This window comes from Oreochromis aureus, linkage group 10 (genome assembly GCF_013358895.1).
Source record: "Oreochromis aureus strain Israel breed Guangdong linkage group 10, ZZ_aureus, whole genome shotgun sequence".
Taxonomy (NCBI): Eukaryota; Metazoa; Chordata; class Actinopteri; order Cichliformes; family Cichlidae; genus Oreochromis; species Oreochromis aureus.
The window spans coordinates 33,580,447-33,605,178 of NC_052951.1; the positions used below are offsets into that span (position 1 = coordinate 33,580,447).

At 39.9% G+C, this 24,732-nt stretch overlaps 2 protein-coding genes and 1 pseudogene across 2 annotated transcripts; 1 reads left to right on the top strand and 2 right to left on the bottom strand.

The window, feature by feature from the left end:
• Positions 1-1,421: 1,421 nt before the first annotated feature.
• Positions 1,422-15,878, top strand: or6at1 (odorant receptor, family 6, subfamily AT, member 1). The gene is made up of 7 exons (XM_039618185.1): positions 1,422-1,562; positions 6,185-6,351; positions 6,936-7,128; positions 8,372-8,381; positions 12,298-12,482; positions 12,576-13,238; positions 15,714-15,878. Exons 1-7 carry the CDS (start codon positions 1,422-1,424, stop codon positions 15,876-15,878), a joined length of 1,524 nt encoding a protein of 507 aa, XP_039474119.1.
• Positions 15,879-17,803: 1,925 nt separating this feature from the next.
• On the bottom strand, positions 17,804-20,271 carry LOC116309216 (annotated as a pseudogene).
• A 2,223-nt stretch (positions 20,272-22,494) lies between these two features.
• LOC116309206 (olfactory receptor 52D1-like) lies at positions 22,495-23,439 on the bottom strand. Its single transcript, XM_031725755.2, has one exon. It carries the CDS (start codon positions 23,437-23,439, stop codon positions 22,495-22,497), a length of 945 nt encoding a protein of 314 aa, XP_031581615.2.
• Positions 23,440-24,732: the final 1,293 nt, after the last annotated feature.

Sequence of the window (24,732 nt, forward strand, 5' to 3'; positions counted from 1 at the left end):
CTGCGGCACCCACGGTGTGGGACGGAGAGATTTCACAGGTCTTTCCTCCCCACTGCTGTCAGACTCCACAACAAAGACTTTAACTGATCAAACACACACATCCACACATGTGCAATAAGACTAATGTGCAATAATCTTTTCTGGCATCGTTGTATTTTTACTCAGTTGTATATAGCATTTGTATTCTATTTTTATCTTATTGTATATTTTATTCTATTTTATTCTACTGTATATAGTATTTTATTTTATTCTATTCTGTACAGTTGTGTACTGTATTTATTCTTATTTTATTTTATTCTAATTTTTGCTTCATAACTTTTGCACTGTCCACTTCCTGCTGTGACAAAACAAATTTCCCACGTGTGGGACTAATAAAGGTTATCTTATCTTATCTTATACAAAAATCTGCTTCTCCAATTAAAGACATGACAGTCCACATTTTCAATGCAATTTATAATAGAGTTTTGAGCCTGGTGATAGTATGTTTTCTTACCAAACACAACACTAGTTGCAGCTTTTTTCCTTCCTTGTATTTCACATATATTTTTACTGGGAATACAGTGTAAGTGTATACAATTATCTGGGGGGGAAAAGTCGTTTCTTTACAATTCACTGTCAATACTTTTTCACATAGTATAAATATTTTTTGTATTAAGTACACATAGCAAATTGGATTTATTTGCCTTGTTTAAGTAAAGCCAAATTCTACATATCAGCACAAATGCCTCACACCAAGTGTCAGCATGGTAGTGGAGGGATGATCAATCGTTTGCACTTGCTTTGCAGCCACAGGACCTGGGCACCTTGTGATCGGAAAGTTCATCATGAACTTTTCTGTATACCAAACATTTCTAGAGTCAAATGTGAGGCGATCTTTACCACAGCTCAAGCTTGGACCAAACTGGGTCCCAAACACAGCAATGATCCCAAGCGCCGCAGAAAATCTGCAACAGACTGCCAGAAAAAGAATAAAGATATAAAGATGTAAGTCTCCCTGCATCGTGGAAGATGATAATTCCATTTTGGATGTTGTCAGAACTGAGGTCAGGGTCACTCCAGGCTGTCTGTCTCTGCTGGAGACTCAGCCACCTGTTCCCGTCGGATGCTCTGGAGAATCCATCTACTACTACCAACTACCTGCTCAACCACCTGCAACTGCTACGCGGCATCTGGCCTGTCTCATCTTGTCCTGCCTTGTCTGGTACTGCACGCCGACCGTCTGCCAAGCCACCCAAGAGCGTTCAGTCACATCCCCTTCCAGTGCAACCTGCACGTCTACATCCATCCACCAAGCCACACCGACAACAGCCACCATCCAAGCCTACCAAAGCCCTTTGATTCCTTCATCTCCTTCTTCTGGTTCCAAAGCCTTGATCACCGCCATTGCCCTCTAGATCTGTTGACCAAGGATCTTCGCCCCCATGACCGGCCTCCTGAATTGTGTTGTTGCTGCCGCTTTTCATGAGGTCAGTCCCCAGAACTGCTCCATCTCCATCACAGCCGTTGGCTCCTTGGTTTGCCTCCTGAACTGTGTGTTGAACTCCAGTGCTGCTGACCTCCAGGTCAGTCCGCTGAACTGCTTGGCTTTGGACTGCTGTGTTTTTATGCCACACAGCGTAAACATGACAAGTTTACCCTGCATGGGAGAGGGTTATCGAGGCCCCAACCTGGTGATTTGATTCGATTTGATCCAGTTTTGACTCAGACAGTCAGAAATATTATAATTCTGATCATTTATCAGTACAAATCCATATTTTTATATATATCTATAAAAAGAAAGCTGACACTTGTGCGACTTCATCAGAGGTGAAAGCATAACAGCAGATGCCTTTATGTCAAATTAACTGAGGATAAAACATGAAGGAGATTTTCCTGGTCTGTTCTTTTATAGCAGATAACCACCTTAAAAATATTCTGCAGTAGAACAAAAACAGAAAAAAATCATTTGTAAAGATAAACATTACCTGAAGCTGCTGAAGTAAAGCAGAGTTACAAAGGTTTTAATAGAGACAGAGCTAAGCATTTTGCATTTTGGCAGAATTTGTAAAAGCTGAAATTTCTTTAGTATTGAACAGTGGAAATTAGGCTTTCTTGTCGGAGGTCATTTTTGAAAACAAAAACAAAAATCAACTACACACCGGTAGACTGGTGCGTAATAAGCAAGCAAATAATACAGAAAACAGATTTTTGATGGTATAAACTGGTCTCTGAGTGGAGAGAGAGACTGTGCAGGAAGTAAAAGCAAAAGTAACAGGGAATTCATGACAATCTTTTTCAAACATGAAGCATAGTTTTAATCTTCTTTTTCTGTTGGTTCAGTGAATTTTGGTCAGAGAGTGACAAAACCTGCCGTTTCAGAATCTGTGAGATGTCGGCTTTTCAGCACTGGCGCCGTGTCTTTGTACATGCTGTCAAGTGAACGAGCCGTGCTTTATGTTTACATCTTCTTCTGGAATCAGCTGTTTGGTGGTTGTTGAAACAGTTTTGTAAGTTTTAACCTGACGTTTCTGACAAAATACATTTATATTTAAAAATTGATTCAGGATTTAATAATCCGATATTGCATTATTCAAACTAATTGATTTGAATCAGAAAACTGATTTTTTAAACCCACCATTAGAAGAGAAGGTCCTGACTTGTGTCATTTTACTATGTGATTCATGTGGGCAATGACAGTGAGACCTTGAGGGGTGTAAAGGGAGGAAGGGCCTGCCTGATCTGAATCTGAGCAGTGTTCATTTATTATTATTTTCTTCTTGTTATCATTATTATTATTCTTGTTATTCTTGTTATTAATATTATTATTACTGGACTTCTGTTTGTCCATAACGAACACAATGTTTGAACATAAACATGTTGGCACTGATAGGTTTGTAGCTTAAACCTATTCGCTGGAACGTTGAAGGCAATGTGATTACACAGCAAGCAAGACACGAGTAGGCAACATTCTTAATGTTTCACGTGCACGGGAGAGAACTGGACAGGCGCCGTTCCTTCGCTTGACCCCAGTTGCTCTCATCCGCTCCCCCGTAACACTGCTCTTTTATTGTGGTTACATGAATATGCATAGGTTCATTAACATATGACATCTTATAGGTATACATGTGAACAAAGAATACCTTGTGTGTGTGTGTGTGTGTGTGTGTGTGTGTATGTGTGTATATGTGTGGGGTCAAAATGTGACCCTGTGAAGACTCCCCAAAGCTGGTGCCAGGAGTCTAACGGTACATCTGAACAAAAGGCTCTTAGACTCAAACAGATATACGTGTGTTTGCTATACCATATATCAGCAAGAGAAGATACGACCTCTCCTAGGAGGTGTGTGATCTATGCCAGAACACTCTGAAGAGGAGTGAACGCACTCCCCTCTTCATGCTACACAGAGTTGTTACAGACCTCCTAGGATGAGACATTCTTTCAATCTACAAATGATTATATACTTCTAAGCATATATGAGTAAATATTTCTAAGCATAAATGACAATCAACAATACAAAAACCTAACAGGCACCACTACACCCTAGGTTGCAGGTTGATGATTATTTTTGCAACAATATTATGGGATCATGGGATATGTGGTGGACACTAAGGTGAAGAGCTGAGCTGAACTGATCACTATCTTGCATTGAGCTGCATCAGGTCTTGAAGGAGGAGGGTTTAATTCAATTCAATTGTATTTTGACAGGGGATTTCGTTGAATCACCCTGGTCTTTCTTCAGCTAAGACCCCTGAGTTAGAAAACACAAACACTGCAGATTCTTTCACTTGCGAGGGCAGTCATGGACACACGACCTGCGCCTCATGACTGTCTGCGTCCTTTATTTATACAAGATTGTGTGTGTGTGTGTGTGTGTGTGTGTGTGTGTGTGTGTGTGTGTGTGTGTGTGTGTGTGTGTGTGAGATACAAAGATAACAACGTCACTCAGAGCAGCGGGTTTTTCCCTTTTCTACATCTGTATGTTCTTGTAAAAGAGCTGAGGTTTGTCTTCTCTACATCTAAATGTTCTCTGAAAACAGGAAGCGGTTAGTAGCTGCACACAAGTTACTAGGTGAAAAGTCACGTAGACATGTGCTTAATGATAAATGAAGGAATACATTTCATGGAGCTGATCACATATACACAATTTTTCTTCTGACATATTTATACATCACCAAATCATAACAACAGTTGGCTCAAGGTGCTTTATATTGTACAATAGATCGCACAATAATAAATACAGAGAAAACCCAACAATCATATGACCCCCTATGAGCAAGCACTTTGGTGACAGTGGGAAGGAAAAACTCCCTTTTAACAGGAAGAAACCTCCAGCAGAACCAGGCTCAGGGAGGGGCGGGGCCATCTGCTGCGACCGGTTGGTGAGAGAAGGAAGACAGGATAAAGACATGCTGGGGAAGAGAGACAGAGATTAATAACAGATATGATTCGATGCAGAGAGGTCTATTAACACATACTGAGTGAGAAAGGTGACTGGAAAGGAAAAACTCAATGCATCATGGGAATCCCCGCAGCTCACGTCTATTGCAGCATAACTAAGGGAGGATTCAGGGTCACCTGGTCCAGCCCTAGCTATATGCTTTAGCAAAAAGGAAAGTTTGAAGCCTAATCTTGAAAGTAGAGATAGTGTCTGCCTCCTGAATCCAAACTGGAAGCTGGTTCCACAGAAGAGGGGCCTGAAAACTGAAGGCTCTGCCTCCCATTCTACTTTTAAATACTCTAGGAACAACAAGTAGGCCTGCAGTGTGAGAGCGAAGTGCTCTAATAGGGTGATATGGTACTACAAGGTCATTAAGATAAGATGCAGGCCTAGCATGCATAACGTGTCATCAGGGTGACTGAAAGCATTTGGCAGAGGCGGCATTTGTAACTTTTTGAAGCTACTGCACTCAAAAAAATGAAATTGGCAGGTTATTACATTTACATGAGTCTAACTTATAATTTGAACAAAGTAATTTGATGTTTCCATGGTATATGTAATCAAATCATTTACGATTTGCATGAAATTCATCAACTTAACACTTGCTAAATTTATTCTTTTTAAAATGATGTGACATAATCTAGCAAAAATGGTTAGTTGCTTGGACTTCAATAAATACATGTAAATGTTTTTAATTTACAAATATCAACGTTGTTGTTGACAAAAATGTAAAGAAAACTTTAAAATCAAACCTTGTAACCATAGCTTTCCTACTTTTTTTTAAGTATAGAATGACAGCTCAGTGGCTAGCAGTGTTTCCTCGCAGCAACAATGTCCTATGTCCACCAACTGGCCAGGGCCTTTCTGTGTGGTGTTAGTGTAACGGGTGTATTAAAAAATAATTTATATTTCACCAAAGATCCATCCTGCAGTGTTATTTTGGATTGTCAGTATTGGTTATGTATATGTGTTTATTTATATATATGTTTATTTTCTGTATTTATATTTTGGGAGCTTTTATTTTGTTTGTGTGACCTTTGACTTCCCACGAAGTCACTTCCTGTAGCTGCGCGCTATTTTCCTCAGTGGCCTAGAGGTCCCGCTGAGGAGAGGTGAGCGTATGCTAGTGTTCTCAGTTACAGAGTGAATAAACACAGTTAAAGTAACTAAAAGTAATTCAAACGCTGCTTGTTCCCTTTGTACATTTTGTCTCACAGTTTTGTTCGATGTTTCAGTGTGAATTATTGTTTCTCTGTCGAGTACAGCACTTTATTGTAACATGCTAGTTAGCCATCCTCAGATGAGAGCATAGGAGCGTGCAGGTGACTTCTCATGTGGTCCGCTATCCTTCTCTCTCCCTTGAAGGTGTTCATGCAGAAGTCTAGTAAAGTGAAGTCGCTGTACTGTTTTATTTTTATTTTAAACAGTTCTGGGAGAATAAATCTGCCCCAGCTGGCAAAGAGAGAGTTGACTCCTCTGATTATTTGCACAACACAACGCAGAGAACTAACGGCAAACGGAGTTTAAGGCCAGACCGGCTACATTAGCATAATTGTGTTTGCGTGGGTTCTCTCCAGGTACTATCTTCCACTGCTGCTCCGAGCTTGCAGCCAGTATCAGCAGCTCTGACCTGACCAAGTCCTTTTTTTCTCTTTTTTTCTTGTTCTTGTGTTTTTTTATTGAGGACTGTACGACTCCACAATGGAGCTCAGAATTTTATGGACAATCGTGTTTTTTTATCACATTTTTTCCAGCTTTTGTGTCCAGAGAGCGCGTGGAGGTCCGACCTCCCATTGTTTACAGCAGAGATCAGCTGTTAGCCCTCGGGCCTCCGCTGCCTTGCCTACCGCTGAACGAGCCAACATCCCCCGCGAGGTGAGGAGGAAGAGACGTGGCAGTCGGGCCGGGATCGGGCGTCGCAGTAAAGTTAGGAGGTACCGGCCAGCGTTTCCATCTGTTATTATGGGGAACATGAGATCGCTCCCCAAAAAAGTGGATGAACTGGCGGCTCTAACCCGATATCAGAGGAATGCAGCGTGATGTGGTTCACTGAGTCGTGGCTAACTGTGCTAACTCCAGACTCACACGTAAACATGGATGGTTTTCATCTGATGCGGGCGAGAGAACAGCGGAGAGTGGTAAGAAGAGAGGAGGGGGTCTGGCTGTGTTTGTGAAGGATAGATGGTGTAACTCTGGGCATTTATCTATCAAAGAGACGCTATGCTGTAAGGACATTGAGCTGCTAGCGGTTAGCATGAGACCGTACTATCTACCGCGAGAGTTTACACGCGTTATTATGATAGCTGTGTATGTCCCGCCCTCTGCTAGCGCTGCAGCAGCTCCCTGTCCTCCACTCTCCCCACCTTCACCCAGTATGTTACCTGCCACACCAGAGACAATAAAACATTGGACTTATTGTATGCCAACACCAAGGAGGCATACAGCTCCTCACCTCTCCCTCCCCTGGGGGGCTCAGATCACAATCTGGTTCATCTCCAGCCTGTGTATAAACCTCTAGTACACAGAGAACCAGTAGTGAAACGCACAGTAGGAAATGGTCAGCAGAGACTGAAGAGGCCCTGAGGGACTGTTTCCGTTCTACTGTGTGGGACAACCTCTGCAGCCCTTTGGAGGATGACCTCAACAGCATCACAGACTGCATTACGGATTACATGAACTTCTGTATGGACAACACCGTACCCAGCATAAAGGTACGGTGTTTTTCTAACAACAAGCCATGGATAAATCCTGAAATTAAGGCTCTCCTCAAGGAGAAGAAGAGAGTCTTTAGATCTGGAGACAGACAGGAGCTGAGAGTTGTCCAGAAGAAGCTGAAATGGAAGATAAGGCAAGGGAAGGAAAACTACAGGAGGAAGATGGAAGCAGCTGCAACAGGACCACCACATGTCCCAGTGGATACTGGACTACCTCACAGGATGCCCACAGTATGTGAGGATACAGGGACGGGGGCCCCACAGGGAACTGTGCTGGCACCGTTCCTCTTCACCCTCTACACTGCAGACTTCTCCATCAACTCCCCACGCTGCCACCTACAGAAGTTCTCTGACGACTCTGCCATAGTCGGCCTCATCACAGGTGAGGACGACTCAGAGTACAGACAGTGGACTCTGGACTTTATGGACTGGTGCCACCAGAACCACCACACTGACACCGGTGAACATCCAGGGAGTGGACATTGAGATAGTGGACTCTTATAGGTACCTGGGTGTTCACCTGAATAATAAACTGGACTGGAGCCACAACACTGATGCTCTTTACAGGAAGGGTCAGAGCAGACTCTACCTGCTGAGGCAGCTGAGGTCATTTGGAGTACAGGGAGCGCTTTTAAAGACCTTCTATGACTCTGTGGTGGCATCTGTCATTTTTTACAGTGTTGTATGTTGGAGCAGCAGTTTATCGGCAGCTGAGAGGAAGAGGTTGGATAAACTCATCAGGAAGGCCAGCTCTGTTCTGGGATGCACCCTGGACCCAGTGCAGGTGGTGGGAGACAGAAGGACTCTGGCCAAAATAACATCTCTGATGGACAGAGTCTCCCACCCCATGCATGGAAATGTTGCTGAACTGCAGAGCTCCTTCAGTGACAGACTGCTGCATCCTAGATGCATGAAGGAGCGTTTCCGCAGGTCCTTCCTCCCTGCAGCTGTCAGACTGTACAATCAGAACTGCTCCCAACAATCATAGATGTTTACATCAGTGCTGTAACTTGCACTATTTTATCAACCGATTCGCACTATAACCAGAGTTTGCCTCTTATCTGTACAGTACTCTGTTTTTGGTAACCATTGTCATTGATATAAATTTGTAAAAATTGTGTATGTTTCTGTTCTGTGTACTGTTTGTTTGTATATGTGTCTTTCTGGCTGCTGTTACACCCAAATTTCCTCCTGCGGGACAATTAAAGGATTATTTTTCTACTCTGACTTCCTCCCACAGTCCAAGACATGTGAGGTTACTTGATGATTCTAAATTGCCAATAAGTATGAATTGTGAATGTTAGTGCATATGATTGTCTGTCCCACCTCTGTCTTAGTCCTCTCACCCTATGACAGCTGGGAAGGCTCGAGCCCTCCAGCCTCCAGGATAAGCAGAGGAAAATGGACGGATGGGTTCCCTCCCAGAGCCTGGTTCTGCCAGAGGTTTCTTCCTGTTAAAAGGGAGTTGTTTCCTTTTTTATGTTCATTTAAATAATTGTTTGTGGGGTTTTTTGGAGGGGGGGTTTGTGTGGATAGAGCTGTGGCTGTAAGGTTGTTTATGCCTGTCAAGACTTTTGGTCAGCTTTGATTACTGTGGCAATCTAGTACAGGTGGCCATTTCAGCCCTGAGCTGAGGTGAAGAAAAAATTAAAAAAATAATTTCCCTAAAATTGCCCTGTAAAGTGAGAATACTCAAACACACACACACACACACACACACACACACACACACACAATTAAAGCAACAATTTCTATAATGAGAAGGTTAAGCAAGTGTTTTGAAGCAGGTGTTTCTTACCATTCCTCCAGGGACAATTATATTTCTGTGCTTTTTGCATTTAAACCCACAAAGGTACCTAAAAACAAGTCCCTTTGGTATTCTTTGTGTTCTTGTGTGTTACATTTTTTATTCTGATGCTCTGATGTAACTCGGCCTAATTAAAGTTCTCTGGTCACTCATTGGATAGTTGTTTTTTCTTGAAAAGGCAGAATGTGGAGCAGTGGACTTGTGTCCTGTTTAGAGATCCAGGTAAGCCAGTGATACCTTCTCACATGTTTTGTAAAGCGACCTTTAAATCTGGAGGAGGTTCATTTGTGTTCTGCAGCCTTTTAATGTTTTCATCCACACGTCAAATTTTTCTTCACTTAGTGTCATTTATCAAGCAAATTTTTTCTTTACTGTTCACCTGTTGTCCCATCCGTCCGTCTGTCTGTCTGGTGAGAAGAGATGGAGCTTTGGACATTTGATATTCCAGCCCAAAGTCCCAGAGGTGTGTATCTTTACTTTATTGTCTTTACTTTTCCACCAACTAATTGCTGATGTCCAGTCAAAACTTTATAATCTACTATTTATATAACACAGAAACACTTTAAGGTGGTAAAGTGTTTGTTTTGTTTGGTAAAATTTATTTAAAACTGAGTCTGTTATTGTTGTTGGTGCTTTTACAGTTCTAACTTTGGACCCTAACCCCAATCTAAACAACACATTTTCTCTTTCTTTAAATAACAACCATAGCTGGAATCCAAGAAATCAAAGAACAGACAACTCAAAAATATACGTAACAACTGCATTATTAGTGTCTGTGGTGTTTCTTTTCAGTAATGTCATTATTTGATTACAATGAATTATTTTAACCAAACCTACAGTATTATTTGAAGTTATAGTACCTGTTTATCAGCCACAGTAATACGGCAAAAACTGAAGTACAATTTGGTTTTTGGTACAGTCATACTGACATTTCTTTGGGTTTATTTAAAATGTGCTGAACTAAGGTTCTTAAAGTAAATTTAACTTAAAAATAAGTGGTACTCTTTTACTTTGCTATAGGGACTTCATGTTACTCAAGTTTGAGTGAGTTGTTAGTTTAAGTGATTTAATAATTCTGATACCTTTAGATTTTAGATTAAATTAGATTTTTACAATAGAAATGCTGGTTACTTTCAAGGAGGTTAAGTGATTGTTTAGGTATGCTTGTCAGTGTGATCGCAAGTAACTTATTTTTACAGGAATCGTTTTAATACAGCTGGAAATGGCACAAATCTTGATGTTCTCACAAAAAACCCCAGCCTGGTCTCATAGCAGTTCATGATTTACTCATGACTACTAATCTACTGATTCCTGTTGCTGGCCCACATTTCACAACAGTATATTGTGTCCTTGAGCACAATTTTTCTTCAGTCCACTCTTGTTAATTAAAAAGGTTAGATTATTTCTAGATTAACAATTTAGAAAGATGGTGTATTCGTCATTTGATTAAGGTTAGTCATTTGAAACCACTCAGTTAGGTTTTTAAAAAAGTGATCTCAGTAAAATTATAAAGCTTGTCACAGCTGGTGGTAAAACCTCCCTGCTTTTTCTGCAAAAATATGTGGTTTTGGCACAAAATGCATTCCCTGCCAAAATGCATTACTTACAAATTTATGTTCATTTATTTTTGACTATTTCCTACTTATCACAGCTGCTACAGCAGTCGTGTGGTGTTTGTGAAGGAAGGACCCCAATGCAGGCGAAGGCTGTGATGCGAGTGAGCGTTTTATTTACAGTGGTGGCACAGTGACAAAAACAGGAAATAATGAACAGGGAGCTACCAAAACCTAGACCGGGAAAACTAACCTCATGCAAACTTGAACTGAAAAACAAAATGCTAAACACCTTGAACCATGAGGAGACAAAAGGCACGGGAACACATAGCGTGACAGGCAGGGATGACACGGAGAATGTTAGGCAGAGAGACGCAGTGAAACACCAAGAAACGCAGACGGCCCCTTTACCTAATGTCCTGGTACAGTTGAATAATATAATATCTGTGAGTCATATCTGTGAGTATACTGATTTTGAAGTGCTGTATAAAATGTAATTACAACCACAATGATAATGTTTTTGCTAAACATAGCTCAAACTATCATACGTTTAAGTCATCATCTAACCATAGCTGTATTCATAAGATAAGAAATCTTGGCAATCCAGAATCAAAGAAATATTCACTCTGATTGGCATCCATTAGGAACCAAAAAGTACTCTTTGATTGAAGACTGAAGAAAACCATTAGGTTTTGATGCTTGAATCTCAAGTGGTTAAATGATTTGCATTCTTTGTTTATTTATATTTGGAAACATGTTTTTATATGACTAGAGGAATTTTGAATTATTTGGCCAGTCTGAAAAACTTCACTGTGCATGATTTTAAAGCATCTCAACAGTAAACAGACTCAGAATTACATTTATTGTTCGTTTTTGCACAAACAAGGAATTTGTCTTGCTATCGTGTTACAAACAGTCGCATAAAAATTCAAAAAACATGAATATTTAGCTATGAAAAATGTAATATTCATACCAATATCGCACATAACATATCACTCACTCCACTGAGAAAAAGAGAGATTATGAGGTTCGGGGTTTTTAGGCTTTGCTAAGTTTGTGAAATAGTCCAGATGCATGGGGAAAGAAACTGGTACTGATGGACTGCAGCTTCCTGCCAGAGATTAGTGGGACTAAAAAATTATGTCGAAATGGCGATGTCTCATGTCTGTCTCAGTGTCGCAGAGGTGTACTAGTAGTACAAACTGTACTGTGATGGGTCCACCTTCCAGATTTGATGTTATGCCAGCAGAACGAAAAGTGGCTTTTAAAAATATTGTCTGCCTAAATATAAATATAATATATAAATATCCATGTAAAAGATGGTCATGGATTCTGATTCTGAAAAGGAAAGCCAATGCAGAAGTGCCCTACACCTGCATTTTTTTTACTACATGTCAGCAGAAGACCGCTCCTCTGGTTGAAAATCTGGTTTTGAAGTCTCTAGGAAACAACCTTAACATTAAGTTTTTTTATGAGCTTAGTACATACTTGATGAGTTTTGGTCTCACTCCATAGTTTTAAGTCTTATTAAATTCAACATGATGATCAGTCTGTTAATGGTCCCATTATGGTGAAACAGAATAAAACACAGTGTGGTTTAGGGCATTGTTACTTTCTAATTGGCATGTTGCTATCATACAAGCAATGACACGTCTTTCAAAATTTGAGGGCAATAGAAAAAATGCTCAGTGCAACTTTACTGGCCAGTGGGTGCAACTAAGTTGGCATCATATCAGCAGCACAAACAATGCACCTTTTGGACTTGGACCCCTCTGATGAACACTGATGGGCTCTTTTTTCCTTCAGATTTCCCGCCTTTGTCAACCAATCACAGATCTAGTTCTGCTAACGGGACCTTGGAACTCGGTGGTGTCACGTTCTTTATCATCCAGGGCCTCACAAACCTCGATGAGAAAAAGATAATCCTTTTTTCCATCCTGTTGCTGATTTACATCATGATCCTGGGAGGAAACAGCATCATCATCTATGTGGTACAGAGAACAGTTTAATCAATATTGTCTTAGTCTAATAAAGATATAAAGGTGAGGATGTGACAATTACCATCTATGTCTTTCCTGCTGCAGGCACTGACGGATCCAAAGCTCAACTCTCCACTGTACTTCTTCCTCTGCAACCTCTCCTTTGTGGACATGGTCTACACCACTACCACCATCCCCAACATGCTATCTGGCTTACTGACAGATATCTTAACCATCTCTGTCCTGGGCTGCTTCCTCCAGATGTACTTCTTCATTCAATTATCTGTTACCGGCCGTGCCATTCTCACAGTCATGGCATACGATCGCTACGTGGCGATCTGCACCCCTCTGCAATACAACAGCATCATGACCCGGCCTGTCCGACTGCTACTTGTTGCAGGAGCCTGGGGATTTGGTGCAGTTTGCACACTTCCTGCTACTGTGATTGCCTTTGAGAGGCCTTACTGTGGCCCAAATGTGGTGAAACATGCCTGGTGCGACCCATCTTCTGTAAGGCGGCTTGTGTGTGGTGACACCTCTTTGGATAACATTGTGTCTCTCTCTTTTGCAATGGTGGCGCTGCTGACCACAGGTATCCTCATACTCTCCTCCTACATCTTGATTGGTGTTTCCATATCCAGGATGGTTGTTGCTCAGAGGCTGAAGGCGTTCAGAACATGTGCTGCCCACCTGACTGTGGTGTCCATCTCTTATGCGGCAGCCTCATTTGTATACATTTCCTACCGAGTGGGAAACTTTTCACCAGAGGTACAAACTTTGCTTTACTTTCTCTATAATGTCTCAGTGCAATACTCTGTAAAGGTCTTGAGCCACCCCTCATTTATTTCTATTTTTGGTAGGAAAACAAGAAATACATGCAGAGATTTACTGAAACAAACAAACCCAAAATGGAAATACAGTATCTATGGCAAAAACAGCATCTGGACATTTCTAATGAGCTGTCGATATTTGGTATAACCACATTCATTCTCCACCTTTTCCTCTTCAGCAGAACCAGAACTCTCATTGACAGGCTTTCATGTAAACTCCCCTGAGTGGGTTAGGGTACTTGTTGATTCTTAATAGGCTTAGGTGTGAATAAGAGCGTGAGATGAGCAAAAAAGAAGCCAGTGGCTAAAAAAGAAATTTGAAAGACCTTCAGAAAGTCTGGAGAACTATTGGTCAAGACTACTTTAAAGGAAAACATAAAGAAATGTGGTTTAAGACTTTTGCACAGTACTGTACATCAAAAGTTTTTAAAGTGTCAGAAGAAACGACATTAACAGTAACATTAAGAGTTTGGAGACTTTGCTCAAAGTAAGTCTCAGGAACTTGGAAAGAAAGCAACTGGACTTCTTTAAGTTTCTTGAAGACATTTCACCTCTCATCTAAGAAGCTTCCTCAGTTGAGAAGCTTGAAGTCATCCAGGTCATCCTACCATGACCTGGATGACTGAGAACCTACACAGACATATTACCTTAAAATAAGGTACACTTATATATTCTACTTGAGTTTTCATTCAGGGCTAAGCCCGGAGAGTTAGCAGCCAGTGTTGGGAAGGTTACTTTTAAAATGTATTCCACTACAGATTACAGAATATATATATATATATATATATATATATATATATATATATATATATATATATATATATATATATATATATATATATATATATATATATGTGTGTGTGTGTGTGTGTGTGTGTTTTATGTATTACAATTATTGAAGGTTACTCGCCATACCAATACCAACTAGATTTTTCAATGTTAATATAAAATCCCACATCCCAAAACTATTTCTGTATCAGTCTAAAGATCTTGGAAAGCTTCTTCTCCCGAGAAGCTTCTTCAGTTCTGACTACGATGACCTGGATGACTGAGAACCTTCACAGACATATTTCTGTATCAGTAATATGTTTTATTTTTGTCTATTAATAATTATGTGGAACTGCACATGATTATTTGCAGCTAGCAGGTTGTTAATGCTATTCATCAGTCTAAAAACAGCATGTTAACACGTGGAGATCCTGAAGGCTGCTCAAAAAATGATCAGATTATATTTTAAATATTTGTTCAATTCAAATTAGTTCAAATTATCTTTTTTTTCTTAAAGAAATCTACTACATCATGTATATTTTTTTATGTCATGTGTAATTTACTTAGCAAATATTAATGACAGTTAAATTAAGAGGGGATGGTAGTAAAAAACGCCGGAGCTGTGATGTCATCAAGTACAGTGCCGTTCCAGTTGTGGAACGATCACACTGCGTTCTCGGGAAGTCTGGACAAGCGAAAAAGCAAGTACGGATTCGTGTACATGAGTATTTAGAAACAGCCTAGCAGTTTGCAGCCTATGAGCTAACTTCAGCTAAAACTCGGTGTCGAGTAGCGTTCATTAATAGTAATAAAAATCACACAGCAATAGTACATTGAAGATACTGAAGTTTCGCCCATCCCATTCTTCTTATGAAGTGGTGTCAAAATTTCCAAGAAATGCATTCCAGCCCGTGCACTGCTAGCTGTTGTGCTGGCTCTGGGTCCATTGCATAACTGACGCCAACAACATTAACAGGACGCTTACATTACAGACTCTTATTGTGTGTTTTCTTTTGGGTTTCGAGCAATCAGAATCAGAGAAACTTTATTAATCCCAGATGGAAATTGAGTAAAAAAATTTTAAAAAAGGGCCGGCTGCTCATAGCCATACGATAAATGACTACATGCTTATCCAACTGAGTTAAACCTGCACCCAACTGCGTTTAATCACCAAAATTGTAGAAGGCATAGCCTAATATATGAAACTGGAAATGACTGCTGTTTATTCTATTTATTTCAGCAAAGTAACTGTATTCTGATTACCACCTATTTAAACAGTAACTGTAATGGAATAGAGTTACTCATATTTTGTATTTTAAATACACACATGTATTCCGTTCCTCCCCAACACTGTAATAGACAGGTGATATGTTAAATCACCTTGTGGATACAATAAAACAAGATAAACCAAAAGTACATGTACTTGCATCATTACTGTGATAACACGTTGATATGACTTCCACCACACAGCTGGATACGTTCATAATGTTTCTGGTTTAAATCCCAGAAAAAAAGTCATGCCAGTTTTTACCCAGGGCCATGCAGCATGCCTCCTGGGTAAAAACCACTCATGCTAATGGACCAGCAATGTCATCCTCTAGTGTACTAACAGATGAATTAAGCGTTACATCTGACTCTGTTTCAGGTGCGGATCATTGTGTCTGTGCTGTACTCTGCTCTGACTCCATTCCTGAACCCGATGATCTATAGTCTGAGGAACAAAGAGCTGCGAGAGTCTATCAGAAGGACTTTGGGCAGGTTCAGACCTGCTGCTGTGTTGCCCACCAAGGAAATCAGCACTTTGTCCTGATCAAGTGTCTCACACAAAACATATTTAGAAACTGTGATCCTTTAATTACATTGTTGATTGTGCCAATAATAATAATAAATGTCCATTTGTTTATGTACTGATGAGCTCATATATAAAATCTACTGACAAAGTACTGCATTCATTTGTTAACATTTTGTACTTGTGGTTCCCTTGTCTCAGTCACTTTCTTTTAATGTTTGAAATAAAGTCAATGTTAACACAACCTTTAAACATTTTTACATTTCTCTTCAGCTACATCGGACAGTACAGCAGTAAGCTGTGAATCTTGAAGCTGTTATATTGTTAAATAGTGGTTATCAGAGACTACATGAGTTATCTGGGTCATTCATGAAGTGATTGGCTTACACCCAAGTGTTCTTATGATTATTTTACAGTTAAATATTAATTAATAAATACTTATTATAATTATTACAAAGAATTTTTTTTACAGAGAATTTGTTATGAAATTTGTGATTCTTGCCAGACATGTCCAAGTATCTTTAACGTTAATTTTGCACAGAACTTCTTTTTGCAGGAATCTTAAAATCTGGTAAATAAAGCTCGGTGGCCTTTGTTGAGGGAACTAGTGTGACACTAACTTATGTTAAAGGTACAGTCAGCTGTTTTGTTTTGTTTTTTACAAAAAAACTGATGCAATTTCATAAACTTATAATTAATTTATTAAAAATACACAGAAGCTTAGTCTCCTGAATTGAAGCCCTGCAGGGCTCTAACACACCAAAATATGCATAAACATGCTCATTTATAACTTCCATAGGATTATGCACTTAAATTGACAGCACTAAGAAAACACAATTTAGTTCGCTGCAGTCAGCTGACAGCGGTGAGAGTTACATCATGTAACTATAAGATAGGATGAAGAGCAGGAGGAGGTAAACAAGGATTAATTTATACTGAAAATAAGCAAAGCTGAATTAGGAATTAAGTTAATTAAGCAAAGCTACTCTAGAAATTTCTAAGAACAAAAATATGAAAATATGCTGCTGAAATGTCACCTTTAGGCTTTCATTGAAAGTGTCTCATTGGCACTGCAAAAAAAAAAAAAATAAATAAATAAATAAGCCACACTAAAGTTGATACTTTTGGATTTTTTTAGACGCTTATAAATGTTTCATTTTTTTTCTCTTATCTTTCCTCCACTTTAAAACAGTAATATGGCCTCATTGCATAATACAAAAATGAGGACTTTGAAAGATTATGCACTCAAAGAGTGACCAGATAACAGCATATACATTCTGAATAATGACAAACAAGCTGAAGTGATGATATACATTCATTGATATATACCTACTTGACCCACTGTAGGATACTCGTTTAATACTTTGGTAGAAAGAGGTGTAACCACACTCAGTAATTTTATCACAACTAGTGAATTTGTCCAATAAAGTACCTCTAAAAAGGAAAAATGTCTGATCAGTTTTCAAAGTACTTAAGTATGTTAGCATAAACAAAGACAAAAAAAGAAGCTTAGTTCACCAGTAACTTTGTTACAGATGACACAGGAATTGTTTCTTTACATAAGACTCTTATTTACTTAGTAATATATTTAATCTTTGATTAATAATTGTTTCTAAAGTAAACTTGTGTGCCTCTTCTGGATCTCAGAGGTGAAAGTTGGGGTGCAAGCACTTTATCATACAGATAACAGGTGATGTATTGTGTTTTGCCTTGTTTACAATAGTTAATCGGACATTAAGTGATAATATGTCTTTCATTAAATTAATTTGAAAAGGTTTCACTGGTGATTTGAGGGTGCTTTCAAGAAACCAAAGCATTGTTTTTTCTTATAAGGAAAGAGAGAACTTCCATTCATCCATTCTGAATCGATGAGAAATGGATGTGTTGTGCTGTGAAAGTTAAAGAAAAAATGGATTGCTGGAAAGATTATGATTGTTATATTATTTTCACCCGACATCAGTAACCTGACAGAGGTTAAAACATGTTTCTAAGGAGCACATGAGATTTTAGGGTGGAGTTTAAAAAAGTGTTAGGAAAAATGTACATATTGAAAAAAATAATACCTAAATTTCTAAAGTATAGAAGAGTCAAAACAACAATATGCAATTAAACAGCCTATGGAAAGTTAGAGAAGCAAAACGCATACAATTTAGCCGTTGCATAAGAAAACTTCAACACAAAGTTCAACTGAATGAGTAGTTTCATATAGTATATTTCATATATTAAATTATAAGTCAAAGCCTGTTAAACACAGTTAAAAGATCAGTTTTTAGCTACCCCCCCCCATCATTTAAGTGTTCCTGATGCAATAATTTTTTCATTGTAAAAATTACAGTGATTTTTTCTCTAACAGCTTCAATCTGAAGTCCGTAAATAATGGTGTTTAAAGAAGGTGGAACCACGTGGAGCAGGATGGATGCCAGCTTCCTATTGTCTAAAAGGTTCTCAAACCAATGCAGAATAATATGATGTTTCCTGACAGAAGCAGAATGATCTACACCGCCAAGTGAGTGGCACAGGTTTGCAGGGCTTTGCTGTTCAGAGCCTGGTTTTTCCTACTCATACACACCATGGCGATCCTCAAGTAGGTGATCGTCACACTGCACAGTGAGCAGGCCATTGTGGCCACGGCGGAGACGAGGCCATAGACGTGGTTGTTGAGAACGTTTTCACATGAGAGCTTGAACAGGGAGGCGTTGTTGCAGAACGGGTTGCCGATGGTGCGTCTACAGCGAGACAAGCGAACGCTGAGGCCCACGAGACTCGCACTGATGAAGAAGGTCACAGACCAGGCACCAAGCGATAGCTGTTGGTCATGATGGTGGCATATTGTAGCGGGTTGCATATGGCCATATAACAATCAAACACCATGATAATGAGCATGGTGTGAGAGGTGCCTCCATGAAAGTGGGCACAGAAGGCCTGAATGGCACACTCATAATAATGAATGTAGCGGTGCGCCATTGCAGTGACAACATCCTTGAGTATGCGAGGGACTACAGTCATGGCCCCGAATACATTACTGATACTCGTGTTGCAGAAGAGCAGGTACATTGGCTGGTGGAGGGTCCTCTTCTTAAGTATCAGCACCACCAGGCTGATGTTGGACACCATGATAAAGATGTAGATGGTGAGGAGGAAAATGAAGGCAGGGATGGAGGAAATGGGGCTGACCTGTCACCCCTCCAGTTGTAGAATATCCAGATTAAGTCTCATTTTCCATACTGGACCTTAGAGAAGTTCAGAGAGAAGAGTAATTAGACACCCGTGTTAGTTACAGTGCATATACAAAGACAAACTTTGAACATTTGCCTCTATACACCATCACAGTGGTTTTTGATTCAAACAATGAAAATTTGATTGAAGTGAAGAGTTTAAGTATTAATGGGGTTTAACTAATGTATTGCATTAACTGTTTAGTAATTACAGACATTTATAACCAGACCCTCATTTTAGAGGCAGAAAAATAATTTGAAAATGGACACACAGTTTCAGGTGAGGCCTGGTAACTTGCTATTTCATGATAAAAGAAGCAGGTATAATATATGAAGTTGATTCAAACTGTGAGCTTTAATTTGATAGCTTCTCACTGTCATTTTAAATATGAGCCCCAAAGGGAAGCCAAAAAGCAAACTAAATCAGAGAGAAAGCAAAAAGGCCATGACTGCCCAAATCAACAAATGGGTACCATCTTAAAAATAATTAATGTACTGGTTGAATCAACAACACCAAATGACCTGAAAGATCACAGAAGACAAATGAAATGCAGAGTAGCAGAATTATTTCCATGGTTAAGGGGAAGAAAACGTGACATAACATTTAACCAAATCAAAAACACTTTTGAGGAGGTTGCTACAATCAAAGCAATCAAGATGTCCCATCATAAATGGAAATACAGGAAGGTTACAACATGCTGCAAACCACTTTTTACACTAAAGAAGAGGAAGGCCAGATTAAACTCTGCCAGATAACATCTGAGTCTCCACAGGTCTGAAAACATTCTTTGAACAGATGAAACTAGTGGAACTGGGTCAGCTTTTTAGCAGCACTGATGCAAGGACTGCTTCTAACCTGCTATGCTAGTGTGAACAATGTGGACAGAATAAGTTAGAGAAACCAACTAGGAACCCGCAGAGTGCCAGCTTACCAATCCGTTTCACTTGGCAGATAGAAAGGAAACATGGGCCCAACAGCACACTTATATCTAAAACAGTGGAAAAAATGATAGAACTTCTTCGGAAAAGAAATCCAATGCAGTGTGGCAAAAGTATTTTTGCTTGTTCATGGTCAGCAAATTTGGAGCAAGTACAAACAAAATGTAGTAAAGATAACTGCTTGAAGAAGATATGCAAATATCCCTTCTCATTTGTTATATAGGTTCACATATCTGGCAACTCACCAGAGGAGACAGCATCATCAACTCAATAGTAAATGCAAAGGTTTATACTCTAATTTTGGACGATGTTCTCATTTAATTGAGAACACCGTGATGATTGGTGATGATTTGGTCATTTTTAAGGTTTATAAGGCATCTTGCTGCTTTGCTTCATGAAATTCAATTTAACTTTATACTTTATATTCATTATTATTTAAGTACTGTTTATTATTTATATAATGAAAACAACAGTCACCAAAAGACACTGAAATATTGTAAGATAAATACCCTACAGAATGATACAGGACAGATGTGTCAGTTCAAAAGCAGTGCCAACACACAGTCTGGATGCCAATCCAACAGAAAAGTTATGCTGGAAACGGAATATAATTCTGTTCATTTAAACTTTATTTACATAACGCCAATGGCAACAATCACTGTGCTTTCATACCATTTCATTACAATGCCCCAGCCTGCAAAGCTGATTTATTAATGCATATGTACTGCAGAGTCCTACTTTGGATGATTCCAACACTGAAAATAAAACTGAAAAAATTACCCACAAGTGTGTTTAATTATTCCTTATAAACATGAACATCTTTTGCCTGACTGCTTTGATCTGCATCTCGTCATTAACAGCATTCATTGCTGGAGTAACCTAATGGAAGCTAACTTCCCCTTGGTTAGACATGTGAGGAAAGCAATGGAGTATGATGGTGACAGTGCCTGACACAAACATGATGACGTACAATTGGTCTTGATGGTGGAGTATCTCAGTGGTCGAAGCCTTGATCATTCAGTTCAATTCAATTTTATTTATATAGCGCCAAATCACAACAACAGTCGCCTCAAGGCGCTTTATATTGTACAGCAGATTCTACAATAATAGATACAGAGAAAAACCCAACAATCATATGACCCCCTATGAGCAACCACTTTGGCGACAGTGGGAAGGAAAAACTCCCTTTTAACAGGAAGAAACCTCCGGCAGAACCAGGCTCAGGGAGGGGCGGGGCCATCTGCTGCGACCGGTTGGGGTGAGAGAAGGAAGACAGGATAAAGACATGCTGTGGAAGAGAGACAGTGTGTCATGAGAACAGTGTGAGAGGCACTTGCATGTAACTGAACACACAAGGCCTGAATGACAACACAGTGGTCACACTGATCTGAGCTGAGAATAAATATGTCACTAAGCCTACGTGAAATTATCGTTGTGGCCCCAAACACAGAATTAATAATCTGGCATGCATTTTCCTTTCGGGGCGATGGGCCATCTTGAGGAACCACTGGGCTCTGGCTGTACAAGCACTGACAGCAGCCAGAACAGTAGTACCAGCAACAACTAGTAACAACTAGTAACCAGGCCCCACTGTCACAGGAGGCATCTACTAGCATCTGCTGTGGGAAAAGGAGGGAGAGTTGGGAGAAGGTGAAATTCACTTGGCACCAAAATAGATGGAGGGAAATAAAGCATTGATGTGCAATACCACTGATTTCTTTTTCCAGTCTGATAAAGTAAAATTCAGGCTGGTATTGACAGTATTGATCCAATACTGATTCTAGGCAGCATGATTGCTAAAAAGCAAGTATTGTACCACAAAAGGGAGGGACACAAAGACTGGTGTCTATAGGTGACTGTCGGTGAATTAAAGATGCTTTGCTTTTGTGGTAAAAACAACAAAAACAAAGAAACATCTGGCACTTAACAGCGTACACTGCATTACTCTGTTTCTGTCAGGGGACACGATCCTTAGGGTGGACCGATTTTTGGTGAAGCATTTTTTGGTGTTTAAAAGCCACATAGATGCGGTGTTTAGAGAAAATGCATCTCACCTATTCCAATGTTGGGATTTCCTTACCTGGATGATTGAACATACATTAAGACATTTAACTTTTATGCTAAAGGCAAATAGTCTTTGTGTCCAGTTTGCATTACACTCTTCACAGTTTCACAGGAAAGTAGTAAGTGTTTAAGGAAAAGTTAGGTTAGGACAACAGAGTCAATTTGCTACAGATCAAACAAATTGCATGGAGGTATCTGGTGCAACACCACAAACTTCTTCATGGCAGTTTTCAAACACCCACTGACAGCGTCTCACTGCAACCCCTGGCCTCAGTCACACCGGCAGATGTCTGAGGTGAACTGCTGTGATGTTTGTATTTAGTAAAATAAACGAAGGAAATCAGAATTTGAGAAATAAAAACTGAAAGGCAGAAAAATGTACTTTAAAAATATTTATTTATTTTTATTGAGCATATGATTCATTTCCCTTCCGTCACAGTCACTGTATTCCTCATGAACATGATGAACAGTTTTTGTCTGACTGCTTTGATCTGCATCCCATAGATAACAGCATTCAATGCTGGAGGAACCACATGGAACATCATGGAGGCTAATTTCCTTTGGTCTGTCAAATGTGGGAAGCGATGGAGGAGAACCATGACAATGCCTGAGACAAACATGATAACATACATAGTCAGGTGGGTGGTGTAGGTCTGGAGCGCCCGGTTGTTCAGTGTTTTGCTCTTGCTGCTCAGACACACCATGGCGATCCTCAGGTAGGTGATAGCGACGCTGCCAAGGGAGGAGCCCAGCAGGAGCACGGTGTAGCCGAGGCCGTAAATGTTATTGATGAGGATGCTTTCACAGGAGAGCTTAAACAAAGAGGCATTGTCACAGAAAGGGTTAAATATGATCCACCTGCAGCGTGACAGGCGAACGCTGAGGCCCACGAGGATTGTCACCATAACGAAGATTACTGCCCAGGCCAAGACCGACAGCTTCACCACCATCCAGTTGGTCATGATGGTGGCGTAATGCAGTGGGTTGCAGATTGCCACATAGCGATCAAAAGCCATGATCATGAGTATAGTGTGAGAGGCACCTGCATAAATATGAACACAAAAGGCCTGAATGACACAGTCTACATAGTGGATGTACCGATCTGAGCTGGGAATAAAAATATCCCTCAGCATACGTGGAATGATTGTTGTGGCTCCAAATACATCATTAATGCTCATGTTACAGAAGAGCAGGTACATGGGCTGGTGGAGGCTACTATCCAGCGTGATCAGGATCACCAGGACAATGTTGGAAAACATGATAAGAATGTAGATGAGGAGGAGTAGGACGAAAGCAGGAATGGAGGCATTTGAGCTGACTTGTAAACCTTCTAAGAGCAGGATATCTAAAGTCTGGTTTTCCATAGTGCAGAAGTTTAATTTCAGCCTGGATAGGAGACAAAAAACACATGTTTATTTTCAAATTTGAAAAGTGATTTTAAAGGTTTTTTGAAGGACACTATTGTGTTAAAAAACAAAAAAAGACCTGTGGTTGTATTTTTAGCTACCACAGGTCTTTGGGGTGTGCCATGCTTTTGGATTTTGACTGTTTTTTTTTTAGTAATTCCTGCTCTTTTAAAAATTCTTTTGGTTTCACCACATTCTTCTGTTAGTTTTGATTGACTCACCCTTATTGGTTTCCCCTGAGCTTAATCTGCCACACATGTTCCAAATCATATGATCAGTTTCCTATATACCTCTCACTGGCTTTATTCAGATTTTTTTAGTTGTTGTCCTGTCTTGTTTTCTTCCACATTTGCATTTTTCCACCTGTTTTGTGTGCGGAGAGTGTAGAAATTGCCACTTTGTGACGTTTGTTTGGTGTGTTTGCGAACCCTGCTTGAATTAAAGATTTGGGATATGGATTTTAATTCTGTTCCTTGGTGATGCACTATACATGCTTCCCTTAGGCAGCATCATTAGAAGGCATAGCAAACATTTTCACTGCTATGCTGATGACACCCAACTTTATTGATCCATGAAACTCGATAACACACACCAATTAGTTAAACTGCAGGAATGTCTTAAAGACATAAAGACCTGGATGGCCGCTAACTTTCTGCTTCTTAATTCAGATCAAACTGAGGTTATTGTACTGAAAATCTTAGAAATATGGTATCTAAGCAGATTCTTACTCTGGATGGCATTACCTTGGCCTCCAGTAATGCTGTGAGGAACCTTGGAGTCATTTTTGACCAGGACATGTCCTTCAACGCACATATTAAACAAATATGTTGGATCACCTTACCCCGTGTCTGGTCTCAGTCCTCAGGTTCTGTGTTATTCTTAGTTTTCCCCAGTCAAGGTTTTTGTTAGTTTTCTCACTTGCTCCTGTTTACAGTGTATTGCAGCCAGAAATGAAGGCTCACCTTTTGTTATTATCCACCCTCATCTTTGTGCCTGCTTTTGGGTCCCCAATCTCCTCACGCCATGCCGTCTGCTTCGGCAGACGTGACAGTATCAGGAAGTCCTAAAAACTCCCTGAAAAGCCTTCAGTTAATCCAAAATGCTGCAGCAACAGTCCTGACAGGGACTAGAAAGAGAGAGCAGATTTTTCCTATATTGTCTTTTCTTCATTAGCTCCCTGTTAAATCCATCATCAAATTTAAAATACTACGTCTTTGCATACAATGTCTTGAATAATCAGGTCTCATCTTG